Consider the following 22311-nt stretch of genomic DNA (forward strand, 5'->3'; position numbering starts at 1 on the left):
AAAACAGGTCTGTGAAAAAATGTACGAATACGGACGAGAGATACATCTCCTGTTTGTAGACTTCAAGAAGGCTTACGACAGTATACATAGACCTAGCCTGATTAGAACTATGACAGAGTTTGGTATACCAAAGAAGTTGGTCAAACTGGTAGAGGTATGCCTAAATGACACAAAACTTAAGGTTAAGATAGGCAATCAAATGACAGAAAGCTTCCAAGTTGTAACAGGATTACGCCAAGGAGATGGGCTATCACCTGTCCTCTTCAACCTGGCACTTGAGAAGGTAATGCGGGATTTCAACAAAGAAAACATCAAGGGCATTCAAATTGGTAATGATCACATTACATATCTGGCCTATGTAGACGACATTGCACTATTAGCATGCACACAAGAAGATCTGAAGAGAAGTATCCAGACCTTGGAGTTATTGGCAGCTAGGATCGGTCTACAAATTAGCTCTGAAAAGACAGAGTATATGACCATAGGAAGAAAGATCCAGAACTCTCAAGATTTAATTGTGAACAACACCAGGTATAAACATGTGAAAGAGTTCAAATACCTTGGATCATTTTTTACAGAAGTAACATCAACTGAAGCAGAGATAAAAGCACGACTGCAGGCGGGAAACAGATACTGTCACTCTCTAGACCCTATATTAAAATGTAGAAGTGTCTCGCAACAACTAAAGCTACGGTTGTATAAGACATTAATAATGCCAGTAGTACTTTATGGTTCTCAAACCTGGAGCACTCGAAAACAAGACCTTAAGCGACTGCTAACATTTGAAAGGAAAGTCCTCAGGAAAATATTTGGACCAGTCAGAGATCAGACTACTGGAGAATGGAGAAGACACCATAACACTGAATTAGAAGAGCTGTACAAGGAGCCTAACATCTTGGGAGTGATGAGAAGCAAAAGAGTGCAATGGGCTGGACATGTTGTTAGAATGGAGGCAACAAGATGGCCCAAAATCACAATGGACTGGATCCCGTCAGGCAGCAGACCAGTGGGAAGACCTAGAAAGAGGTGGATCGATGGAGTGAGAGAAGACCTGTTGCAGCTGGGAGTCACGGAAAACTGGAGACAGATAGCAGAAGACAGAGGCGGATGGAGAGCTCTAACTGTGGTGGCGCGCGGTCCTCTGGGCCTGATCGTGTGAAGAAGAGAAGAAGAAGAGTAATAACTTCATTACAGGTCCTACAGCTGAATATTTTTTAATAAAGCATTATCTTCATCTTGGCACATATATTGTTTTCAGTCATAACTGAACTTTGAATAGTCACTTCTAGATTATTTTTATTATTGTTTTTTCAATATTGAATAGGAGTGGCTTATGGTAACAGGGTTGCCATAAATTCTGGAAATCAGGGAATAACAGGGAATTTCAAATGTTTTAGGTAAATCAGAGATCTTGTTTTTGTCTCAGTAAATGAAATGGTTTGTTTACTGAGATGTTATGCTACGTCGCTGGCTGGGCGCAGCCAGGTATGCACACCACTTGCATATTTCCTCATTCATACTGCTTCTCCCCTTCCTACCACTCCCCCCAGCTTGCAGTCAGCGCTGCCACCACTACTTGCCACTAGCCTAGCAGCTGCCGATGAGGGGCAGGGAGGCGTGAGGAGTGGTTTGTTTGGATCTGATTCTCAAAGATTGTTGATGCAGCTGCCAGAGATGATGGTCATGTGAGCATGACTTGTGTGTGAGTGATTGTGTGAATATGTGTGTGCACTCTCATTTTCTGACAAAGGCTATGCCTGAAAATTTAGTTATGAGAGGGTGATTGTTTTTGCTACATGCCTATCTGTGGCTCAGCAATCATCTGTATGGTGAGGTGCTACCTATTTTCATTTGTATTGATTCACAGAGTATTTGCACAAGTTATCTGTTATGGATTGATCACTGCAGTCTCATTTTATCATCATGGCATCTGTGACACATGAATAGCTGGCCACTAGAGTGAACTTCCACGACGGGCCAAAACCACAGGCCATTTCTGCGGGTATCTCTAACAGATCTGAAGCCCGTCATTTCCCATAAATGTGCAGGCCCTACCTGTTGGATCTAGTCTCATCCATCTCGCTGCAGGCAAGGTCAGTTTCTGTGTGGCATAATGTGGCGGAGTTTCATGGATTATCCATGGATCCAGGACTGTGGTGCTCCTCGGCATGTGATGGATTTCAGGAATTGCGACTGTCTCACAAGTACATTGTGCAGTACAGCATTTTATAGACATTTTATTTATTCTAGTACACTTTGGCATTTTGAAAGTAGTTTATTTGTTAGAAAGTATGGACGATAAGAAGAAGAAAATTGTAGCAGTTACTGGCAGTTTGTACACTATGTACTCGTATATTTCTTGAAAGAAAAATAGACATATCACGGTGGGCAATAATCAACAATAGAAAGCATAATAGAACCAACATTTTACTGATGGCCACCTATAGTATTGGTCTACACAACTCTTCCCCACTTTATACATTTCTTTCAAAGAGGCCTCCTTTTTTCTGAGTTTTTTTTGGAAATCAGTGAAGATATTTTAAATCTGTTTTCTGACTCCAAGGAAATGCGTATTTCTGTCACCAAATGTGTTTAATTTTATTGAAATAAAATAACAACTGTGGTCTTATTGAAACACATATACAATTTGGCTTGCTTTCTACATATAAAAACTGTTCATTGCAAAATATGTTAATGTTAGTACTTAAGATTTTTGCTCATACGGGGGAGAAATACAGAAGTCTTACATTTTTTGTCAACTTCTACCACTTTCGACGACAAGAAACGATGTGTAGCTGGTTTGCCAAATTCACACCTCTCTCACATCAGCTGACTTACTTGGGATGCGCAGCCGATCTTCTTCTCGGGAAAGTCGGCCATGTGGATCTCCAAAAACTACTTCTCTATATATGACACAACTTCCACAAAGAACAAATTCACCATTTCTCCCATAAATATTCGAAAGTTTGCAAGTCTACCAATTTGTCTCGCATTAGACTTGATTAAATACATTTACAATAACATTGGTTTAATAACCATATAATTTATGAACATGTCTTGCTTCTAGCAAGTCCAACACATGAATTACTTAAAAGTCTAATTTCATTTCTTCATTTGTCCTTAGAAATCATCCCGTCACTAAAAGCACAGGATAATGCATAAACACTCCTTGTTCTTCTCTACACATACACTGAAACTCTATGGATTGTGCAGCAGTTACTTGTCGGCCGCCGCATCCACAATTTGCTCATGAATGTTTTTAGACCTGCACACACAAACATACAGTGTGCAGTAGGTCAGATTCATCTATCTCACACTTCTATTTAAAATATCCTGTGTTCGAGAAGGAGGAAGACCAGGTGGTTCTAGAATTTATGCAGAAATTCTTGAAGCAATACATATCCCCCCCCAGCCCCCACCCCCTGATTGAACATGTGATGTTTTATATACAATCATTATAATCATTATGTACATTTGTATTACATATAATAACAATTCATATTTCAACAGTATACCTTGTTCTTTTCATATCCGTGAATACCAGTTTTCTTATTATTTAGCTATTCCTTATTTTTTTCATTTTACTTTAATTTTAAAACGTGAACATTTCAATCAATGTTGAATTCGTTTTCTTATATCTAGGAATCGTGAGGACTAAACCTTCAGTTTCCAATCGTAATCTCCAGATGTTCATAACACTTGAGTACTTTATTCTTTATTCTAATTCCTTGTACTATTTTTTCCTTAGTACGTACTAGTATTATTATTTGTAGTAGTTTGTAGTCTGGAGGAACTCTGGGCAGCTGAAAGTGTTCTTTTCAACATTTCTAAATTCACATAAAACATAATAATGCTAGTGATATATAGAATTCAAACTTACCAGAATAATTCCTATTAAACATGTGACTTTTGTCACGATACTGTCCTTTTCCCCTAGGATGAGTACCTATACCTTACATGTGGGTTGACCCTATGAGTTCATTCCTCCTTCGGTTCTGGTAGGTATGCCCTTTTATAAAACATCCCTCTTCATCAGGCCACAGGTCGTCCTATCTGTATGTAGGTACATCTGCCATATATCCTTAGCAAATGCTGACTGCGCCCCCGTTATCCTTTATGAGTAGGCCTCATGGTTCATTGCCCTAGTATACATCTTTATGTACATTACAATTGAATATTTCCTGGTAAAATAAAAATCTGTTTTACACTTCACTCTCACTTCTTAGTACCTCATTTAATACCCTAGAGTCTTCCTCTACTTTTCAACTTCTATAATCTTAGTAGATACTATATCTACACATATTCTTCGACTCATGGTAGACATTATGTATACCAGTCCCACTATCCTACTATTCATCAATTTATCCGAGTATTCGCTACACTGACTTTTCTTAAACAAGCATCACAGTTCACTCCAATCTGGCTTGTATTGCCCTTCATTACTCATGTTTCCTGCTTATGTATACTTGTAAGATCGTCATAGTTTTTCTACACTTATGTACATATGCGATATGGAATCTTCCTTGTTCTTATACGTAATGGCTTTTCACGCAAATAGGTGATGTAGAGCCGTCATAACAAAAACAATGTGTGCATCTTTCTAGATGTACATATATCTTCTCCCCTACAACCCTTGGCGGTTCTTACATCTTTCTAATCTGTGACTTCGTTGTTTGTGTACTCGTATTTCTTTGTGTGTATGCGTAAGTGTGTTCCGATTTTTCGGCCTTCTTATGTGACAATAAGTTGTAGGTTATTGGAAACAACGGAGACTAGTAAGAACTTCTGTGATAGAAGTATATGAATATGGAAAGAGGGAAAAATAGTTAGGTCCTCAAAAGAGAAGTAAGAAAGGAAAAAATAGAAATGGTTGCTAAGATCGAAGAAGAGAAAGGAGACAGCCTCAAAGACAGGAAACCCCCCCCCCCCCCCCCTTCCCCAGGATCCCTATCTAGCTGGTACTTGAGTGAGAAGCTGGAGGAGGTATGGTGTCAAATTGTCTCCTACAGAACGGACTTTCCAACCTTCACGCTTGAGGTCCCTGAAGAAAATCTTAGCAACCCTATGGAAACGGCAAATGGTGAAGAACCAGCCACACTTGTTGGCGAGGGTTGTTTGAAAGGTGTGATGTGTTTTCTGTATTATCCATGATTTATCTGTTGGTGTAAACCATATTCTTATCTACTCTACCCACCCCATTTCAAAATCAATACAAGCCTTCCCATCTACATCACACCTCTTAAAAGGTATAAAATATTCTATAAAAAATAGAAAATCCATACACTACAGTCTAACGGTTGTTCAATTAGTTACTTGATATTACCTTTTTCCACAAATATAGTATTATATTCTGTTCATTTTATCTAGAGATCACTGTATATCCGTGATTCTCTTAAATTGTTTTTTATTTTGTTGTCATATCCAGTTTTCTCAGTACTAAACTTATAGGATAGTTTAAGATTTGAAGGGAATTTGGTGCAGGAAACTATTTTGGAAGAAACACCGAAAACAACTCGGGATCCGATGGTTGTCACTCTGCCCGTTATATCTCTGGGGGATATACAACATTATGTCCTTTACATTGTACTTTCATTTTTCTGATCCAGTTATAGGATCCACTAAAAATAATGTCATGGGATGGATTATTGTTTGTATTCGGTAAGGTTCTTCATATTTTTGGAAGAATTTGTGTGTCTCTTTTTGCAGGGCAGAGCTCTGAAGGTTCTGTTTTACAAGGACTAGGTCACTGACCTTGTACTGCAGTTCTACAGCTTTTTCATTATGCTTACTCACTCTTTGTTGTGCCTTTTCAACTAAATTTTTGGAAACTATTTCCTGATTAAATTCATAATCGACAGTAGGTTGTTCAGGCCCATTAAAATATTTAATAAGAGGTTCTCCTACAAAGGGTTTGCGTATTGCTTCTGAAGGTGTTAATCCAGTTGATATATGTGGTAATTCACTTTTAAAAAATTCAACGTCTTTAATTTTCATTGCCCATAAAGTATGTTTTTCATGGCAGTAGGTACAGCATAATTTCCCAATTTCTTTCATAACTCTATCACATGGATTTGAGGATGGGTTATAGTTGGATATTAATACTTGACGAATATCTTCCCAAACTGGAAATTCTTTTAAGTCATTACTGACGAATTGTGGTCCATTATCTGTGAGAAATCATTTTGGTTTTCCTACCTCCAGAAAGTACTGTTTTAAACATTATATAACCATCTGTGTATTTGCTCTTTTGATAGGATATAACTTAACATATTTTGACCAGCACTCTATGATGACCAAAATGTATGACACTCCTCCCTTTCCTTTCAGAACTGATCTAAACAAATCTGCTGCTGGAAGATCGTGTAACGACTTAGGAATAATTGGATATATTTTGTGTTTAACATGAGTGGTACTCTCTTTCACCTTCTGACAGATTTCACAGGTCCTTATTAAAGATGCTACTTAAAATAATAGAACTTATTTATAAGAGCTATATACTTTTTTATTCTGAAGTGTCCATGCCCCATATGAACATATCACACAATTTTGTCTTCCATTAACTTCAGAAAACATATGCACCAATGTTGTGATATTATACTGTCTCTCCAAAACAAATTATGCCCTATAATTTTCCACTTCCCTGCTTGATTAGGAGGTAAGGAATTTCTGACATGCATAACAAACATTTCTGTAAAATAGGGATCATGATGGATGTTTTCTTTTATTATTTGAGCCATCTCTTGTACCCTGGTATGCGGATATTCTACTGTCATAAAATTAATTGCAAAATTACACCGGGTCCTTCCGTACGTTTTAATTCTTCCATCCCTACGGGTAATCTAGACAAACAATCTGGTACAATATTCTCAGAACCTTTTATGTATTGTATCCTAATATCACATTCCTGGAGGAAAAGCATCCTGCGCATTAATCTACTATGTAATAACCGACTATTCATTAAAAAAGATAGACCTTGATGATCTGTATAGACATGGATTTCTGACCCACATACTAGTGTTTGAAACTTCTGGGTACTCCACAAATTGCTAACAGTTCCTTTTCAGTAGCTGTGTAGTTTAATTCATGTTTATTAAGACTACGGCTAGCAAAAGCTATGTATCTGTGATTTACATTATCTAGACCCCAGTCTCATTGAAAAAGCTCTGCTGTGATACCATAATCAGATGCATTGGTTGAAATTTTAGATGGCTCGCCCATATTCGGATGATAGAATATGGGTGATTCTACCAGTGCTCTTTTTACGTTTTCGAATGCATCATTTGTGTCTTTACCCCAAACCCACAGTATTCTCTTTCTTAACAAAAATAAAATTCTTGGGTCATTCAGTTCTTGACCCCGTATACACCGTCTATAGTATCCAGCCATTCCTATAAATCCCTTAAGTTGTCTTATGTTTCTAGGGGGTGGACATTCCTTAATACTTTTATGTGCTCAGAGTCTGGTCTAATCCCCTGCACCCCTACAGTATGCTCTAAAAACTTAAGCTCTTTTCACACAAAGTGCGATTTAGACAATTTCATTGTAATACTTACTTATTTAAATTTTTTCAGGGTGTTAATCAAGGTTAGACAATGTTCTTCCCAGGTAGCTGAGATTATGAGGATATCATCTACATATATTATTAAATCCTTTAATAAATCTCTTCCTAATGCCTCATCCGGAGTATATATATATATATATATATATATACTGAGATATTTAGTCCGAACAGTAATTCACTGAAATGATAACGATTTACCATCAAACAGAAACACTGTATACTTCTTTGATTCAGGATGTGGCCTAGTTTGCCAATATTCTGCCACCAGGTCCATCGTGCTAAAAACCTTGCTTTCTCAAATTTGGATAATAATTGATTGATGTTAACTGGTCTGTCTCATTTTGTCTCTATACACTTATTCAATGTACGTGCATCTAGCACTAATCGCACACATCTTGTAACTTTTTTTACCACTACTGAAGGGTTATTCATGATGCTAGAACTGTGTTCTATTATTTAAACATTTTGTCAATTTCTTCCTTAACTGCTTCTTTCAAACTCACCGGTATTGGATATGGCTTGCAGAAAAATGGAATGTCATTTTTGTTTTTAAACTTACATATGTAGTGCTGATATTACCGGGACGGTCGGAAAATACTACTTCATATTCCATTAGAATTTTATATAAATCTAGGTTTTGTTCACTGGTTAATATTAGAGATTCATTTACTTTGTTTTGTATGTCAGCTCGATGGGATACGTAATTCACATTATCGATCTCTGGTGACAATCGTGCTGTAGTGGTTAATCGTAACATTTGACATTTGGTTGTTTGTCTTGCAATGTAATTATCGGTTACAAACACTACTACTAGTGTTTTACCACCTGAAGGAGGTTCTTACTCTTTGGTCTGAAGATGACCACAGTAGTGGTCGAAACCAGTCACCGTAAATAATAAATAAATTGTGATCAAGACTGTTTTCGATAGTAAATTTTTGATCTTTTTTTATAAGAAATTTGTAGTTACTTTAACCTGTGAAACCTTGCTTTGCAACTGGGCTTTGGTTGTATTCAGTAACTTTTGAATGATCAAGTCACTTGTATTTTCTGTGAAACATAATATTGTCTGTTAACTTGTTTTCATTATATTCTGAAGGTGCAAAATTTCTATATTTATTTGTTCTGTTTTAATTATTGTTCAGAGTTCATGCCCAAACACTGCTTGAAGTAGATCCATTTTTCTGAATTGAAATCAACATAAGACAAGAAAGATAGTTCATTTTGGAAAAAGTATTTTATTTTGCTATTATCACTATCAAGAAGTGAATTGCTTTTGCACCTCTACAAATTTAAAATAAGATGACATATTCCATATTAGCCAGAATTGAACAAATTCTAAAAATACAATAAAAAAGTCTTAGTTTGAATCAGTCTAGGATTGCTTCAAAATGCACAGATACATCCTCTTTCAGCTGCATTCATAATGTGGCACCATGCAGCAGTACTACCGTATTTACCCGAATCTAAGCCGCACTCGAATCTAAGCCGCACCTGAAAAATGAGACTCGAAACAAAGGAAAAAAAGATTTCCCGAATCTAAGCCGCACCTGAAATTTGAGACTCGAAATTCAAGGGGAGAGAAAAGTTTTAGGCCGCACCTCCAAATCGAAACAAAGTTGGTCCATTGTAATATGAGACACAATTTAGGTCGAATGAATGACGATACAGCTACAGTAGTTTGGTTCGAGTCGTAAGCTTTACCAAGTAGCCATTGCTATGCGTCAGGCGCTCCATCCGTATTTATACGGGTACCCTTCCTTTTTCACGTGCTTCGTCTGTTTTGAATCGATTGCTTATTTTGTTTGATCTGATAAGTGCCGTTTTCTCTGTTATAGGTGTTTACGTCACTCTAAGCTGAAAATGCATCACTGTACTGTGTCATGCATTGTTTGTCGCATTCTGATAGTGCGTGTTTACGGCCTGTCGCCGTTCGCGGCATGGCTTGCTTTTGTGCGCGCTACCGCCGCTTACAACTAAAAAGAGGCGATTCGTCTCATTAGCGAAGCAATGTCAAGAGACTGCTATTTGTTGTTACTTACACTGCTGCTTTCTTTGAAAATGATCAACAAGAACCAAATAATAGGCTGCGTATGATAGAACATGTTCTGAACGAGAGTTAGGCGAAAATTTTTCTCCGTTTGAAAATCTTTGCGGCCGCTTCTTTAGTACATCAAATTCTGCATAGAAATTAGAGTCATCTTAGATTTAAAAATCTAGTCAGTTGCCGTGGTTCATTTGTGACTGTATCACTATTAGGCTAAGAATAATACGAATATAAACATGACACGATAAGTGTATTCTTCCGCGTTTGCTGTTGTCTCACTCTAGTTTCGTAGTTTATTAGGCAGACAGGATTTAAATGAGATAGCAACAAACACGGAAGAACACATGGCAAAATGTTTATATTCGTATTATTCTTATGGTGAATGGTGAAGAGAATACTGCTTGTGATTCACATTTCATCAGGTTACTATTAGCAACCATCTCTTCTCACAGGTAGAAAAAAAAATCAGAACGTAGAATTGGCCATACTGACAAACATCGCAAACGGTCTTGCCAGTCCGATTTTCGTAGTACATTGAAAAGCTGCTACATTCGAAGATGAACAATACGGAATTTGTATTTACTTCGTTGGCTAATGTATGAAAATGCAGTGGTCGAAATTCGGGACGGAGAAAAAAGCTCGTCTTCCACGGTTTTTTTTTTTTTTTTTTTTTTTTTTTTTTTTTTTTTTTTTTTTTTTTTTTTTAATTTATTTACTGACGCAGAGGTTTTGGCGCCAGTATTTATCTTTGAGCCTACAAAGCATGCCTGTGTAGCGCTACATATATTCGACGGCAGAAGTTAGTTGTGGCGGCACCTACCAACATTTTTTTGCACTCGATTCTAAGCCGCAGGCGGTTTTTTGGATTACAAAAACCGGAAAAAAAGTGCGGCTTAGATTCGAGTAAATACGGTAGATAATAATGTTATAAATGTGGCTCCATGATTAGTTGTAGAGCCACTTTAACGTACATGAACACAAAAGATGTAGCTGGATGAGTGTTTTACCCACGTACACTCATGAGCAACTGAATTAGACATCTAGTTAATAGTGTGTAGCATACTTTTTTGGAAATCACAAAACAGATTTCATGAATCATCAAAGGTATTGAGAAGGCATTCTGACCCATGACTGCTTTATCACTGCTCACAGGTCTCAGATACTGGTCAGAGCTGATCACAAGTGAAACCTATCTCCCTCAATGGCATCTGCAGATAAGTTCAATAAAATTGTGGCCAGAAGAACTGAGGGGGAGGGGGGGGGGGTAATCCCAAAAAAAATCCTGATGTTCTCAAACGGTTTAGGATCAATGGGGTGGTGCATTGCCATGCAGATTGTATAGGTTGTTGTATGTGAAAAAATAGATGCATACAGTCGTAGGTTCCTGTATCATGTGCATGTGAGAAATGATGGCAGAGATATTCGAGGTCTCATTTCATCCCTTGTGCACATCTGTTACTAATACCATCACTGCTACTTGAATAGTGTTTCCAAACTCAATGCATCACCTCATGAGGCTTTTGGCATACTCTGCCCTTGATTCATCTGTCCTTGAGAACACTTCTCATGCTTTGAGTGTGTGAGGGTGGTTTTCCTGTACACATGCTAATTTATATTGATGTGTGGGGTGCAGGCACCTGTATCCCCAATAGTGAGAAAATGCTTCTCAATTATCTGGCTATTTAACTATTGTTGATGCTGCTGCTTTTGTGCTGCACTGAATTGGTGAGCAGTTTGCTGTATTTTGCCCTTTCTATCTGCTGTTATATAATCTGTGACATCAGCAACATGTCAATGATTGCTCTGGTACCAAGATATTCATAGTATCTTGCCATGATGAAATGCGTTCATATTCCATGACTTCTCCATCCTGCACTTAGCCATCATGCTGATGGCCAATACAAGGTCTGACAACATACCTACTATTCCACACATTGCATCAGTTGCTCTTGAGGCTACATCCTAACATCTCTTCTAATGGATTACATTTTCCATACTGCTACAATATACTAGCATCAATTTTCATTTTAAACCTGTACCTGCTTATAACAACTGAGACACAGTAATGAGCAAAATTTTGAGGAAAAATTTTGTGTATCATTACAAATTGCTGTGAAGACATATAATTATGCAAAAGATACGTGTTAAATATTTTCAGATACACTTTTAAGTTATATTTCATTGTAAGTCTTTTTTTTTTTCAGGTGGTGGGATGTAAGGATGCCCGAAAAGGTAGGTTAAATGCTTCTTTGGTAATCTGAGTAATTCTAATTCTTGAAATTACCTGTTACTATTTGTGATTGATGAAGTAGAACACTTACAGATTTTTTACGTCTCATCTTATTTCTACAGCATTTCTGGCCTGTTGCCATTTCAGTGCTTTGTGGTGGATCAGTGTACCCCTAACCCTTATTTTATATCATTGTACCAGGGCGACATCATTGGGAAGTGAAGTGAAGGTTTTTTTTTTTGACAAGAATCAGTTGAGGAGATGCAGCAATCTTGTTTATTTAAATCTTTCAGTATAAGATTGGATGAGCAAATAATTTTCAGTCCCTGGGACTGGATGCAATTTTGGAACACCAGATGTCTAAAGAGCAAACACTGTGCCACACATCAGAACTTGCCCCAGCCCGATCAGTGCATCATTGGTAACAACGATGGCTTGAACCCTGAAACTGATGAGGCTGGAAGACATAAGGAAGGCACAGATGGCCTTACTCCAAAACAGAGACCTTAATAACTAACATGATCTATTAAATGTTTTAAATTCTTTCTCTCCAAAACCAGCAGCACGACTGGCTGTCAACATTCATCTTTAAAACACACCAATTATTAACATGCAATTAATGAACAATTTAGGACTTGATCAACAATGACAGTGAATTGAATGCTTCAAGAAATTAAAATTCTGATATCAAGGAATAGTGAATGTCAAGGCAGAAAAAGCTCTTCAACTGGTCAGAGAAACACAGCCACCTACTGATATTGATGAACAATGACAACCACGCCTGTAGCAGAGTTACTTACCTACATAACTCAGATATTACCAAGTACTCAGTAGTAATGGTTGGATGAATTATTTGGCACTAGCAGCAGCTTACTAAGCTACAGCCAAGCTAATTCTCAACCTACGGCGCTCATTTCATATCAGTAACTTTGTTAACAGTACTGGACATATACACCCTGGGAAAAACCTAAAAATTTTTTCATCTGGGGAAAAAACCCGGGAATTTTTTAGAAGTCTGGGAATATTTCATTGCTTTACTTTTGAGTTAATTTTTGTAATTTTGATGGGTAAGAACTGATACTCAAACAAAGAATTTCACTTTAGCTCACTGCTGCAGAATAATACTGCTACAGTAAAACGCAAATGAGAAAAAACACCAGTATAAAACTTAAGTTGCAGAGAAAATGCACCATTTACAACAACAAAATGCAGTGCATGGACAAGAGTCTGCTGACAGCAAAATGTGTCAAAGTTTTTGAGATGAAGACAATGCAATACTTCGTAACAACAAACTGGTTTTGATGAGAGTGCCATCACAACTGTTTAAATTAGATTCGTTTGAGCAGTTGCCAGCAGGCTTATGCTGCAGTCACATGTGAGAAGTGCATTCTCCTACTTCTCACTACTTGAAGCATGGCTGTTAGGTGCATAAGCAATAGCTCCAAGCAGGCAGATGCTACCCAGAAAACTTGTTCTTGCACGCCCAAGCTGCCAGATTTGAACATGCGCAGAGCAGTCAAAGCTATAGAGGAGAGTAGTCTCCACATGACATGCGTTTACGTTTAGTGATCTTGCTGTTCTCTCATCATTTACAGCTCTCAATTCAAATGAAAACAAAATGGATTTCTGTGGCTGGGAGCAATGAAATGAATTAAAATACATTAATATAGTTACAAAGACTAAAATATGTTATTAGTTTCAGTTTCCTGATTTTATTTTATTTACACATTATTGGCAAACAAGCAGTAATTGCTTTGCAGACTGATGAAGTTATTTTCATCAGTTTGCTAAAGAAATTTGTCTTTTATTAATCTTTTCTGCAGAGGAAGTCAATTTATTGGAAAAGAATTGTTTCATCCCACACTGTTACCAAGTTTCAACTGTGTACCGAATTTAAAGTGCATGTTTTCATCTTCTTGCACTTTTGACATTATGTCATAAGAAAGAATCAGGTGTGAGATAATGCAGTAATTGTACTCCAAGAAAACTGACTTCCCGAAAACCACTCAGAAAAGCTTTAGCAGAGTTTTATATAAATTTTCTCAAGTCTTTGTGTGGGTAAAGGCCCTTGTCTTTACCAGTGTTCACATGTGCCAATCTGTATGCTCCTGGGTAGGGGATTTTGGTAATTATGTATGGTCCTGTGTATAGTAATTGCCACTTATGGTTCAGTTTTCGAATTTTTGGGGATTTGGGACGTGTTCTATGCAACGCCTTTGTCCTGTGTAAAACTGTTTTGTATGTTTCAACTTTCTGTCATCAATTCTTTCCTATATTTAGCCCATATTTGTTGTACTTTATCATCCAGTGATAATTCCAGTATTTTTATCTTGGGTAAAGGTTTTTCCCGTTCGTCTACCTGATTGCAATTGAACAACAGCTCATTAGGTGTAAATCCAGCTGATGTATGGGGAAGGTTGTTAACAACTTGTAAGAAAGGAATGACATATTCAATCCACTTGGTATGTTTACGAGGTCTGTAGGTCCTCACAAACCTGTTGAATTCCTTAAACACACTTTCTATAGGGGCACTTCGGGATGAAATTTGGATACTAAAATGTGTTTGATTTGGTTGGGATCTACAAACTCCTTCCATTTACATCCCATAAAATATGAGGCATTATCTGATAACTTCTGGTTTTCCTAATCTTGCGACTCCTCTTTAATTCGTCTTATAATTGAACTGCCTGTAACTTTCTGTACAGCATACAGTTTTATGTATTTAGTGAAAATATCATACAGGCCTACTATATATTTTACTTCCCCTTTACCTCTGGGAAAGCGCCCAGCCACATCTAACGATACCTTTTCAACAGGTTTCTTAGCCACAATGGGATGTAGTTCTGTCTGTTTGGAGATGTTTGAATGTTTTGCTTTCTGGCAAACAATACACTTTCTTACCACCTGTAGTACTCTTCACCTAATGTTAGGGAAATAACAATATTTAGCTATTTTATCAGTGCATTTTGCAGTGCCTTAATGGTGCCAAGTATTGTGTGTGTATAAGGTAAACTCATTCACACATTCCTCTGTGAAACACACACACCATTTCTCTTGTTCAGGAGGTTTCCTATGGAACAAGAAACTTTGTGAATAGTGAAAAACCTTTTTGATTTTTCATCGCCATTATGTGCAAGTTTTGCTCTTACATTACTCCACCATGTGTCTTCTGCTGTAATTGTTCCATGTTTGCACATGTGAACATAGTATGGTTGGAGTGTTTTGCCCTCCATCAACATAGTTCTTATTTCACCTTCCTGTTCTAAAAGGTTGTTGAATTCCTCTAAACCTTGTGGAAGTCGAGAAAGAGCATCAGCTATTATGTTTTGATTTCCTTTTATGTATACTGTTTCAAAGTTGAATGAGACTTCCTTCTTCTTCTTCTACCATTTGGAAAAGGCATGCACCCAGACCGTAAGAAGATGCGTCGATCCAGAATCAAAAATCTTTCCTCATGTCTGTTTGAGATTAAATATTAGCGTTTAATAGGGCTCGCTTGATGTTTTCAAAGTCGCTTTGACATTGCTTGTCCGATACCCAAGGTCTGTTTTTCCGGGGAAGATTGAATAGAGCGTCACTGTTCATAAGTTGGTTAGGGATGCATTTCCTGAAAAATGACACTAGGCTTAAGTAGGCCTTAATTGTTTATGGTTTTGCAGAATAGGGCAGTCCATAAGAGCTTTTTAGGATCTGGCATTATGCCTTACAAAGAGATTATGTGTCCTAAAAATTTTACCTTTTGTTGTTCAAAATTAGATTTCTTGAGATTTGCTGTTACTCCATATTCAGAAAAACGGCTCAATACTTGTTCAATTAATCTTAAATGTTCTACCCAAGTGGGTGTAGCGACTAAAAGGTCATCCACATATACTGTTACCTTACTCAAAAGTTCAGGCCGTAGCACTCTGTCAAGTGCAGAGATAAACACACCTGTACTTCATTCAATCCTAACGGTAATATTTGAAATTCGAAGCTCCTGGCCCCCCCCCCCCCCCCCCCATACAAAGGCGGTATACTTCAAACTTTCTTCATGTAGTTTTATTTGCCAATATGAAAACCGGAGTTAGATTATAGTAAGAAATTAAGCACTATGGAATTTCATAAGCTGTTCTTCTAAATTGTTTGGACATGTTCGGACTGGTACAATAATCTTACTAATGTTACGTGTGTCGAGGACCAACTTCCAATATGTTGACCCCTGGCATTTGGTTACACCAATTAGTGTCCTTAGAGGCTCTCGACTGAAATTCTCTTTGTCTCTGCGTGTTATTCAGCATATGTGTGTTACTTTGGTGGCCGAATTCCACTGTCTGTGGGTTGTTCGGTTGTCGGTTATTGTTTTGTGTTTGCCAAGCGATCGGCTGATTATTGCCAGTATCTTGTGTCTGTACATATTGTACAGCCTGGCCAAATGCTACTCGTCCTTTGTAATTGTGTTTACTAATTTTTGCCCATTTCTTGTATATCCACCTTTGTATTTACGTCTTTCTCCATTTCCATTGCGATTACCATTACCATTACCATACGTCTGTGTGGGGTAAGGTTGTCATCCGTGTTGTTCTATGAATCCATTGTTTACTTGTTGGTCCATAAATCTCTGTGTTGCTATCAGCATATTAACAGGTTTCGGTTGTACTGGTCTCTCTTCATATATTAAATCTATTGATTCCAGTACAGATAGAAAGTATTCAGTGGCGTGTTCCGGGATGGTAATGAGTTTTTCCTTAATATGGACAGGAAGACGGCTCTTTAAAATTAGCTTCTTCTACAGTATCTACATAAATTTTGCTTTCTGACACTACCTTTTTAGCAAGGGTCCTGCCCTTATCCAGCATCCTGGCTTCAGCTTTTTCAGTTATTTCCTTTACATCTGCACATGACTTATCTCTCTGTTTTTTGGCAAATTCTGACTCTAAACTTAACTGATCTACTCTTAGACTCAACTTGTGTATTTCTGTAGGTAGGTTTTTGCATATGTCTTGCAGATTGCTGACTGCGTGTGTCCCATTTTTTACCGACGCATTCACATGGGATTGCATATCCTGAACTTGGGAGTATGCTTCACTGTGGTTTTGCAACTCACCTGCAAGTTGTTCCGGTTTTCAATATACAGAGGTTACCTTTTCTGTTAAAGTATTTATGTTGTGGGACAAGTCGGTAATTATTTCTTGTTTTAGTTGTTTAACTTCCTGGATATTTAACTTCCTAGATAGTTTGTCAGATAAGTCAGTATGTATATTTTTGATCTCCTCACTGAACTGTTGACTAATACTATTCTTGAGATCGTTAAATGCCTGATTTTGCTGTGTAAGCTGTTGCCCTATATTTTCCTGATGTTTTGTGAACTGCTATGTTACACTCGTGTTACATTTTCTTGAAATTCCTGTTGTCTTGTAAGCTGTTGTGTTATTAGTTGCACGAGTTGTGTGAAATTGTGGTTGGCACTAGTATTTACATTCCTTTTTTGAACTGTTTCCTGACCTTGCATTCGCGACGTACTGAGCAAATAGTCAGAGGAAGTTTCGCTGTCGCAAGCTTCAGTTTCACTATTTGGAAAAATGTTGCCCGGTGAGAACTGAGAAATTGCCCATCGAGTATCATAAAAGTGACATCATGATAAGTTATATCACCAGTGTCATCATTTTTTAATAATGGAATGCCAAGCTGGTTGTTTTGGTAGCCATCAGTCAGTTCACGAATTGGCGCATTACTTTCAACTGTTGGTAAGCTCGGATTTCTGCCATCTTGGCATATTGCATTTTGTAATGAATTTTGAACAGTGGCCTTTTCCTTTGACTCCATTGTTAAAAAATGTTTAACAAAATTATTAAAAGAAAAAAAAAATCCAAAAATGGAATTTTGTTTGTATCGGTATCTTTCAATTAAATCAGTTTCATGTGTGTTTTCATTAATGAACCTGAGTATTCTCTGATCTTACAGAATTTGCAAGAATTATTTTGCACCGTAATGTTGACTTTATACAGATTTTTGTCTTTTATAGAGAAATGCACTTTCTGTGAAGTATATTAACGAGAAGGAAAAGAGATTATTTACTGTGAGAGAGATGGCGCCAAGTGCGGCCATGTAAGCATACAGCGTAGCAGCTTCCTACCTTAACTGCTGAAATCTGCATTCCTGGCGTGTCTTGATTGTAGGCATTATTTAATTTTTAATTTGCTCCTTCAAGTTGTTAATAGTTCCAATCTCATGGACTTGTAACAAATGCAACAAAGGCCTCATTAGTTTCTTGTAATGATAAAATGGATTGGAAACTTTAATAAAAATTTACTGCTTAAATAATTAAAAGGAAAATTTTGAAAGAATAATTGAAAAAACAAAATTGGAAAGTACTCATATTCTGGGTGAACTTTAACTGGCACTAATATAAACAGACCTTCAATATTGAATACGTATCTTCAGCATCTAACATTCGTAAATTTATGTACATCCTCTTTTGTTACCACTTTTGTGTGTGGAGATTGGCATGATAATACTGGTTCCAGATCGCCCCTCCTCTGCTCACGCAGTCCTTTTGATGCAGGATTCTTGGCGTGTCGTGAAATAATGAACAGAAAATGACTGTGTGAATAAACTTTACTATCTTGATGACACTTTTTTACTGTACAGTTGAAATACACAATTTTTAACAATGTTAAGTCGGCAGAACTTGCAATACGTCCATCCGCTATCGCATATAGAGATGAACAGCTGAATCTAAAGGAATTAAAAAATTGAAGAGCATCTCTCTCCTTGTTTTGTGTCTTATATGTATAAAATGAAAAGAATGAGATGAAGAAAGGAAATAATAAAAATAATAATATGGTTCTTCACACCTTCCGAACAAAATGCTGGACTGCTGCACATGGTCAGGTGATGCTCCACTACACATGAAATTCCAAACAGAAATGGGCAAAAGGTGTACGAGCAGAGCAAACACCAAGTGTGAACTTTCTACATCATTGCAGCTGTGCATGCACAGTAACTCCTGTATTCTGCCGCTCTCTGGCAACTGCTCAAACAAACCTGTTCCTAACAGGTTGTGGGAAAATATTGCAAATAGTGATTTTAGAAGTATTATTATCAAAGTAAATTTCCTTTTGTGCAAGGTGAATGTTGTTACATGGGAGGATGTGTGATGATTTTTTAAAATAACAAAGCATTTGACTCTCATTCAAAACTTAACACTTTGAGAACCAGCCCCTTAGAAAATTTTTGGGCCCTGAAGACCAGACACTTGTATCATCATTGAAAATTTGTGTTGAATATGTCTTAAAGGGAAACACAAGCAAAAAAGATCAATATTGTATGTGAAAGCTTAGCTTTTCTTGTAGCTATGCCCTATGTATATAAATTTAAAGCATGAACTTTCGTATTTGTGTGTTCCTGCTGCTTAACATTGAGTTTGCTATTGTCTGACTGCATGACATGTCCTGTGCTCTTGATATCTGCTGTCATTTTCTGGTGGCATGTCCTAGGCTCTTGATATCTGCTGTCATTTTCTCGTGAGATAACGTGACGTGAGCTGAGTTTTGTTTTGTAAAGTGCCGGTCTATAAAACCTTTACCATTCAAAGGATTGATAAGTTTTACAGTTTTGAAGGAAAGTTTACTGTCACTGAACACAGAGAAAGTGTATTTTCATCTGGTAAAATGTGTAGTTTTAACTGGGAAATCTGGGAAAAGTCATGCAGTTGGTTTCCTTGTCCATGTATATACCCTGCAGTGACGTAACTTACACCTAAGGCTCTAGCCATTTATTGAAAGATATCACTGAGAGTTGTCTGTCAATAATCCTTATATCCAAAGTTAGTATTATAATCAATCAGATGAATGATTGGTGTTGACAATTCAGGTGGGCAGATGGAAGTGTTGCTGGACATGGCTTATGGCAACTCATGCCCCATTGGTGCTGCTGCTAGCATTCTCTAGGGGGCTGGTGGGGAAAGGGGGGGGGGGGGACTCAACAACAAGCAGGTAACATGTCTATGCCTGATTTTATTTACAGTTACTTATATATTTGCAATACATATACTAAAGGGAAAATGCCATTCTGATTGCTGTCAGAATCTGATTTAGAATGGTCTTCTTGTGACTACTCGAGCTATCACTGCTTCTTTTCAGATGTATAAATAGCTTTTCAATGGATTCCTCCACAACACCTACATTTTTGGGTGCCTTTCTGATGACACTTGCAATGCTGTTCACAATTTTCGTCCAGGTCCTGCTTGTCACTTGCCTAACAACTTCCACAAGTAGTTTCTCTTCAGATATGGCAACTTCTATGGCATTGAAGTGCCTCAATATTGAGTAATTTGCCGTTCTTCAAATTTGCTTTAAGATCCACTTTTAAGCCACTGAATAAGTTTGTCTTGCTTCATTGCTGAAGTTTGTGTCTTACCATGAACAGTGGAATAATATGGAGCATTATCCATGATAGTCACAGATGATCTAGTCTGATTTTTCATAAGCAGTGTCTTGAGCTACTCTTGAAAAACTACACAGTTCATCTCTTCATGATAATAAACTTCCTTTCTCAAACAAAACATTAACAGGCAACTCAACACAAAACTGTCCTATGTGCCTGCACATAAAACAAAAGTAACATATGCACTACTGTTGTCCACTTGGGCATTTTATCATTCCAACCTCTGTGTAATGAATGGCTGATAGTAATCCAAGTTTCATCTAGCCACACTGTACTTTCCATTGTCACACTAATGATCCTACACAGAAATTTGCTATACCATGCAACAACATCTGCTCATTCCATTAAGATTTTACATCTGTTAGACACTGAATAGCTGAAACATATGTCTTTGAGTGCTGTAAGCAATGATAATTTGCTTCCTTTTAAAAAATTGTCTTTCCAAGACAACACAAACAGTCTAGGTAGTGTGGTGTGTTCCTTTCTCGTGTAATAGAAATATATACAACAGCAAACGGCATCTTTCTAGAAATCGTCTAACACTATCACTTTCATTTTCCTCAGATGCTTTTTTCCTGTGGCTGCAACATTGTTGTGCCACTCCCATCACAGTTTGTTTTGTACTGTTATATTTCTCTATTGTTTCAGCAGTATGGTTGCTTAATTTCAAAGCTGTTGCAGTTCTCTTAATGACATGAGCAACAGGAAATAAGGATTCACCTATCCCTGTTTCTTTCCGAAAAACAGTTCCTCATCAAACACACAGATTCGTGGGCCTGCATGTGTAGCATTCTTTTCTTCCTCTGTTTCATTTCATGTGTCGGGCTGGCACTACTTATCGCACTCTTCATTGTTTGATATGAAACAGAGGAAACTAAACACTAAATCCACAAAAACAAAATAAACTATAAACCAAACTTCTATTTAGACAAACTATAGCACTGGTTACAAATTAGAGAGTCACTGGTATGTTTCAGAGAGGTGCGTGCATCACATTTGCAGCACAGCAATGTTTCTTGTGCTACCTACTCAAGCACAGTCTGCTATTGGTTGGATTACAGCAACTAGGCAATAGAAGAACACTACTGAGCTGTTAATACCTAGGAGTCATCTCCCATATGGACGTAGCTTAGGTATAACCTCAATGTACCTTTATAAATGCACAGGCTTTGGCCTAGTGAATACTAACAGTGCCATAAAATTGTATGGCAATAGCCTTGCTAGTAATAAACACACTAATATCGGCTTATCATTTGGTATAAGCAGATCCAGTCTAGGTACAGGCTTTTGCGGTATAGAGCTCAGACTACCCTCTGATTAAGGAGGTGAACTGTGACAAAGCACATACATTATTCTTTACAATCGTTCATAATTCTCAAACACATGAGGGCAGTATGTTCTGATCATCACAAAGGCAACCACTTAAAATACAAACAAAGATGTATGTTCACTAAACACAGCCACAAGATTAAGAAACAAAACAGACAGTGAGAATACTCGAGGCAGACAGTGAGCAACTTAATGCCACAAGTCAAAATTGATAGGCAGATTTGTTTTTGAATAATGGCAAGATACACAATGAGAATACTCGAGGCAGACACTGTCCATCACAAGGCAACAGCATAACTAGATGTGCACATGTTCATCCAATACTCACAGCCAACAAGATCAAGACGGATTCATAAAACGTAGCCAGCTGAAACTCAATGCTCACTCAGATACATCTTTCCTGAACCACCCGTCCTCAGCCAATCCAAACAGGGACACGTGTGACTGAGTGACAGTTCTAACAGAAGTGGCTCAGCTGGTTTTAGTTTTGCCAGTCACATTCAGTTACAGTTGCTTAACACTTACAGTACCACAAGTGGCACTGATTGACCATTTCCTCCCAAATGGCACATGGGTTTCATTCCATATCACTGAACTTACAATGTGAATGGTGCAAGCATTGATATAGGAAATCAGTACAAGAATTCAATCAATTCCACAACTCAACAATCTCAAAACACCGTTGATAGCGCAAAGCATCAGATTATTGATCCCTAATCTTGC

The 22311-nt window shown here is 37.5% G+C and overlaps 1 protein-coding gene across 3 annotated transcripts in view; it reads left to right on the plus strand.

Moving 5' to 3' along the window:
• The window catches only part of LOC124605368 (nardilysin), a 391451-nt gene that overhangs the window by 339274 nt on the left and 29866 nt on the right, over positions 1 to 22311 (plus strand). For 2 of the 3 annotated variants that reach the window (XM_047137001.1, XM_047137009.1), the window contains exon 20: positions 11810 to 11837. The exons of the other annotated variant lie outside the window; for it this stretch is intronic. In XM_047137001.1, the coding sequence (XP_046992957.1) occupies positions 11810 to 11837 (28 nt within the window). The remainder of the gene's footprint in view (positions 1 to 11809; positions 11838 to 22311) is intronic. 3 annotated transcript variants of the gene reach the window in all.

Source organism: Schistocerca americana, chromosome 1, assembly GCF_021461395.2.
Source record: "Schistocerca americana isolate TAMUIC-IGC-003095 chromosome 1, iqSchAmer2.1, whole genome shotgun sequence".
Classification (NCBI taxonomy): domain Eukaryota; kingdom Metazoa; phylum Arthropoda; class Insecta; order Orthoptera; family Acrididae; genus Schistocerca; species Schistocerca americana.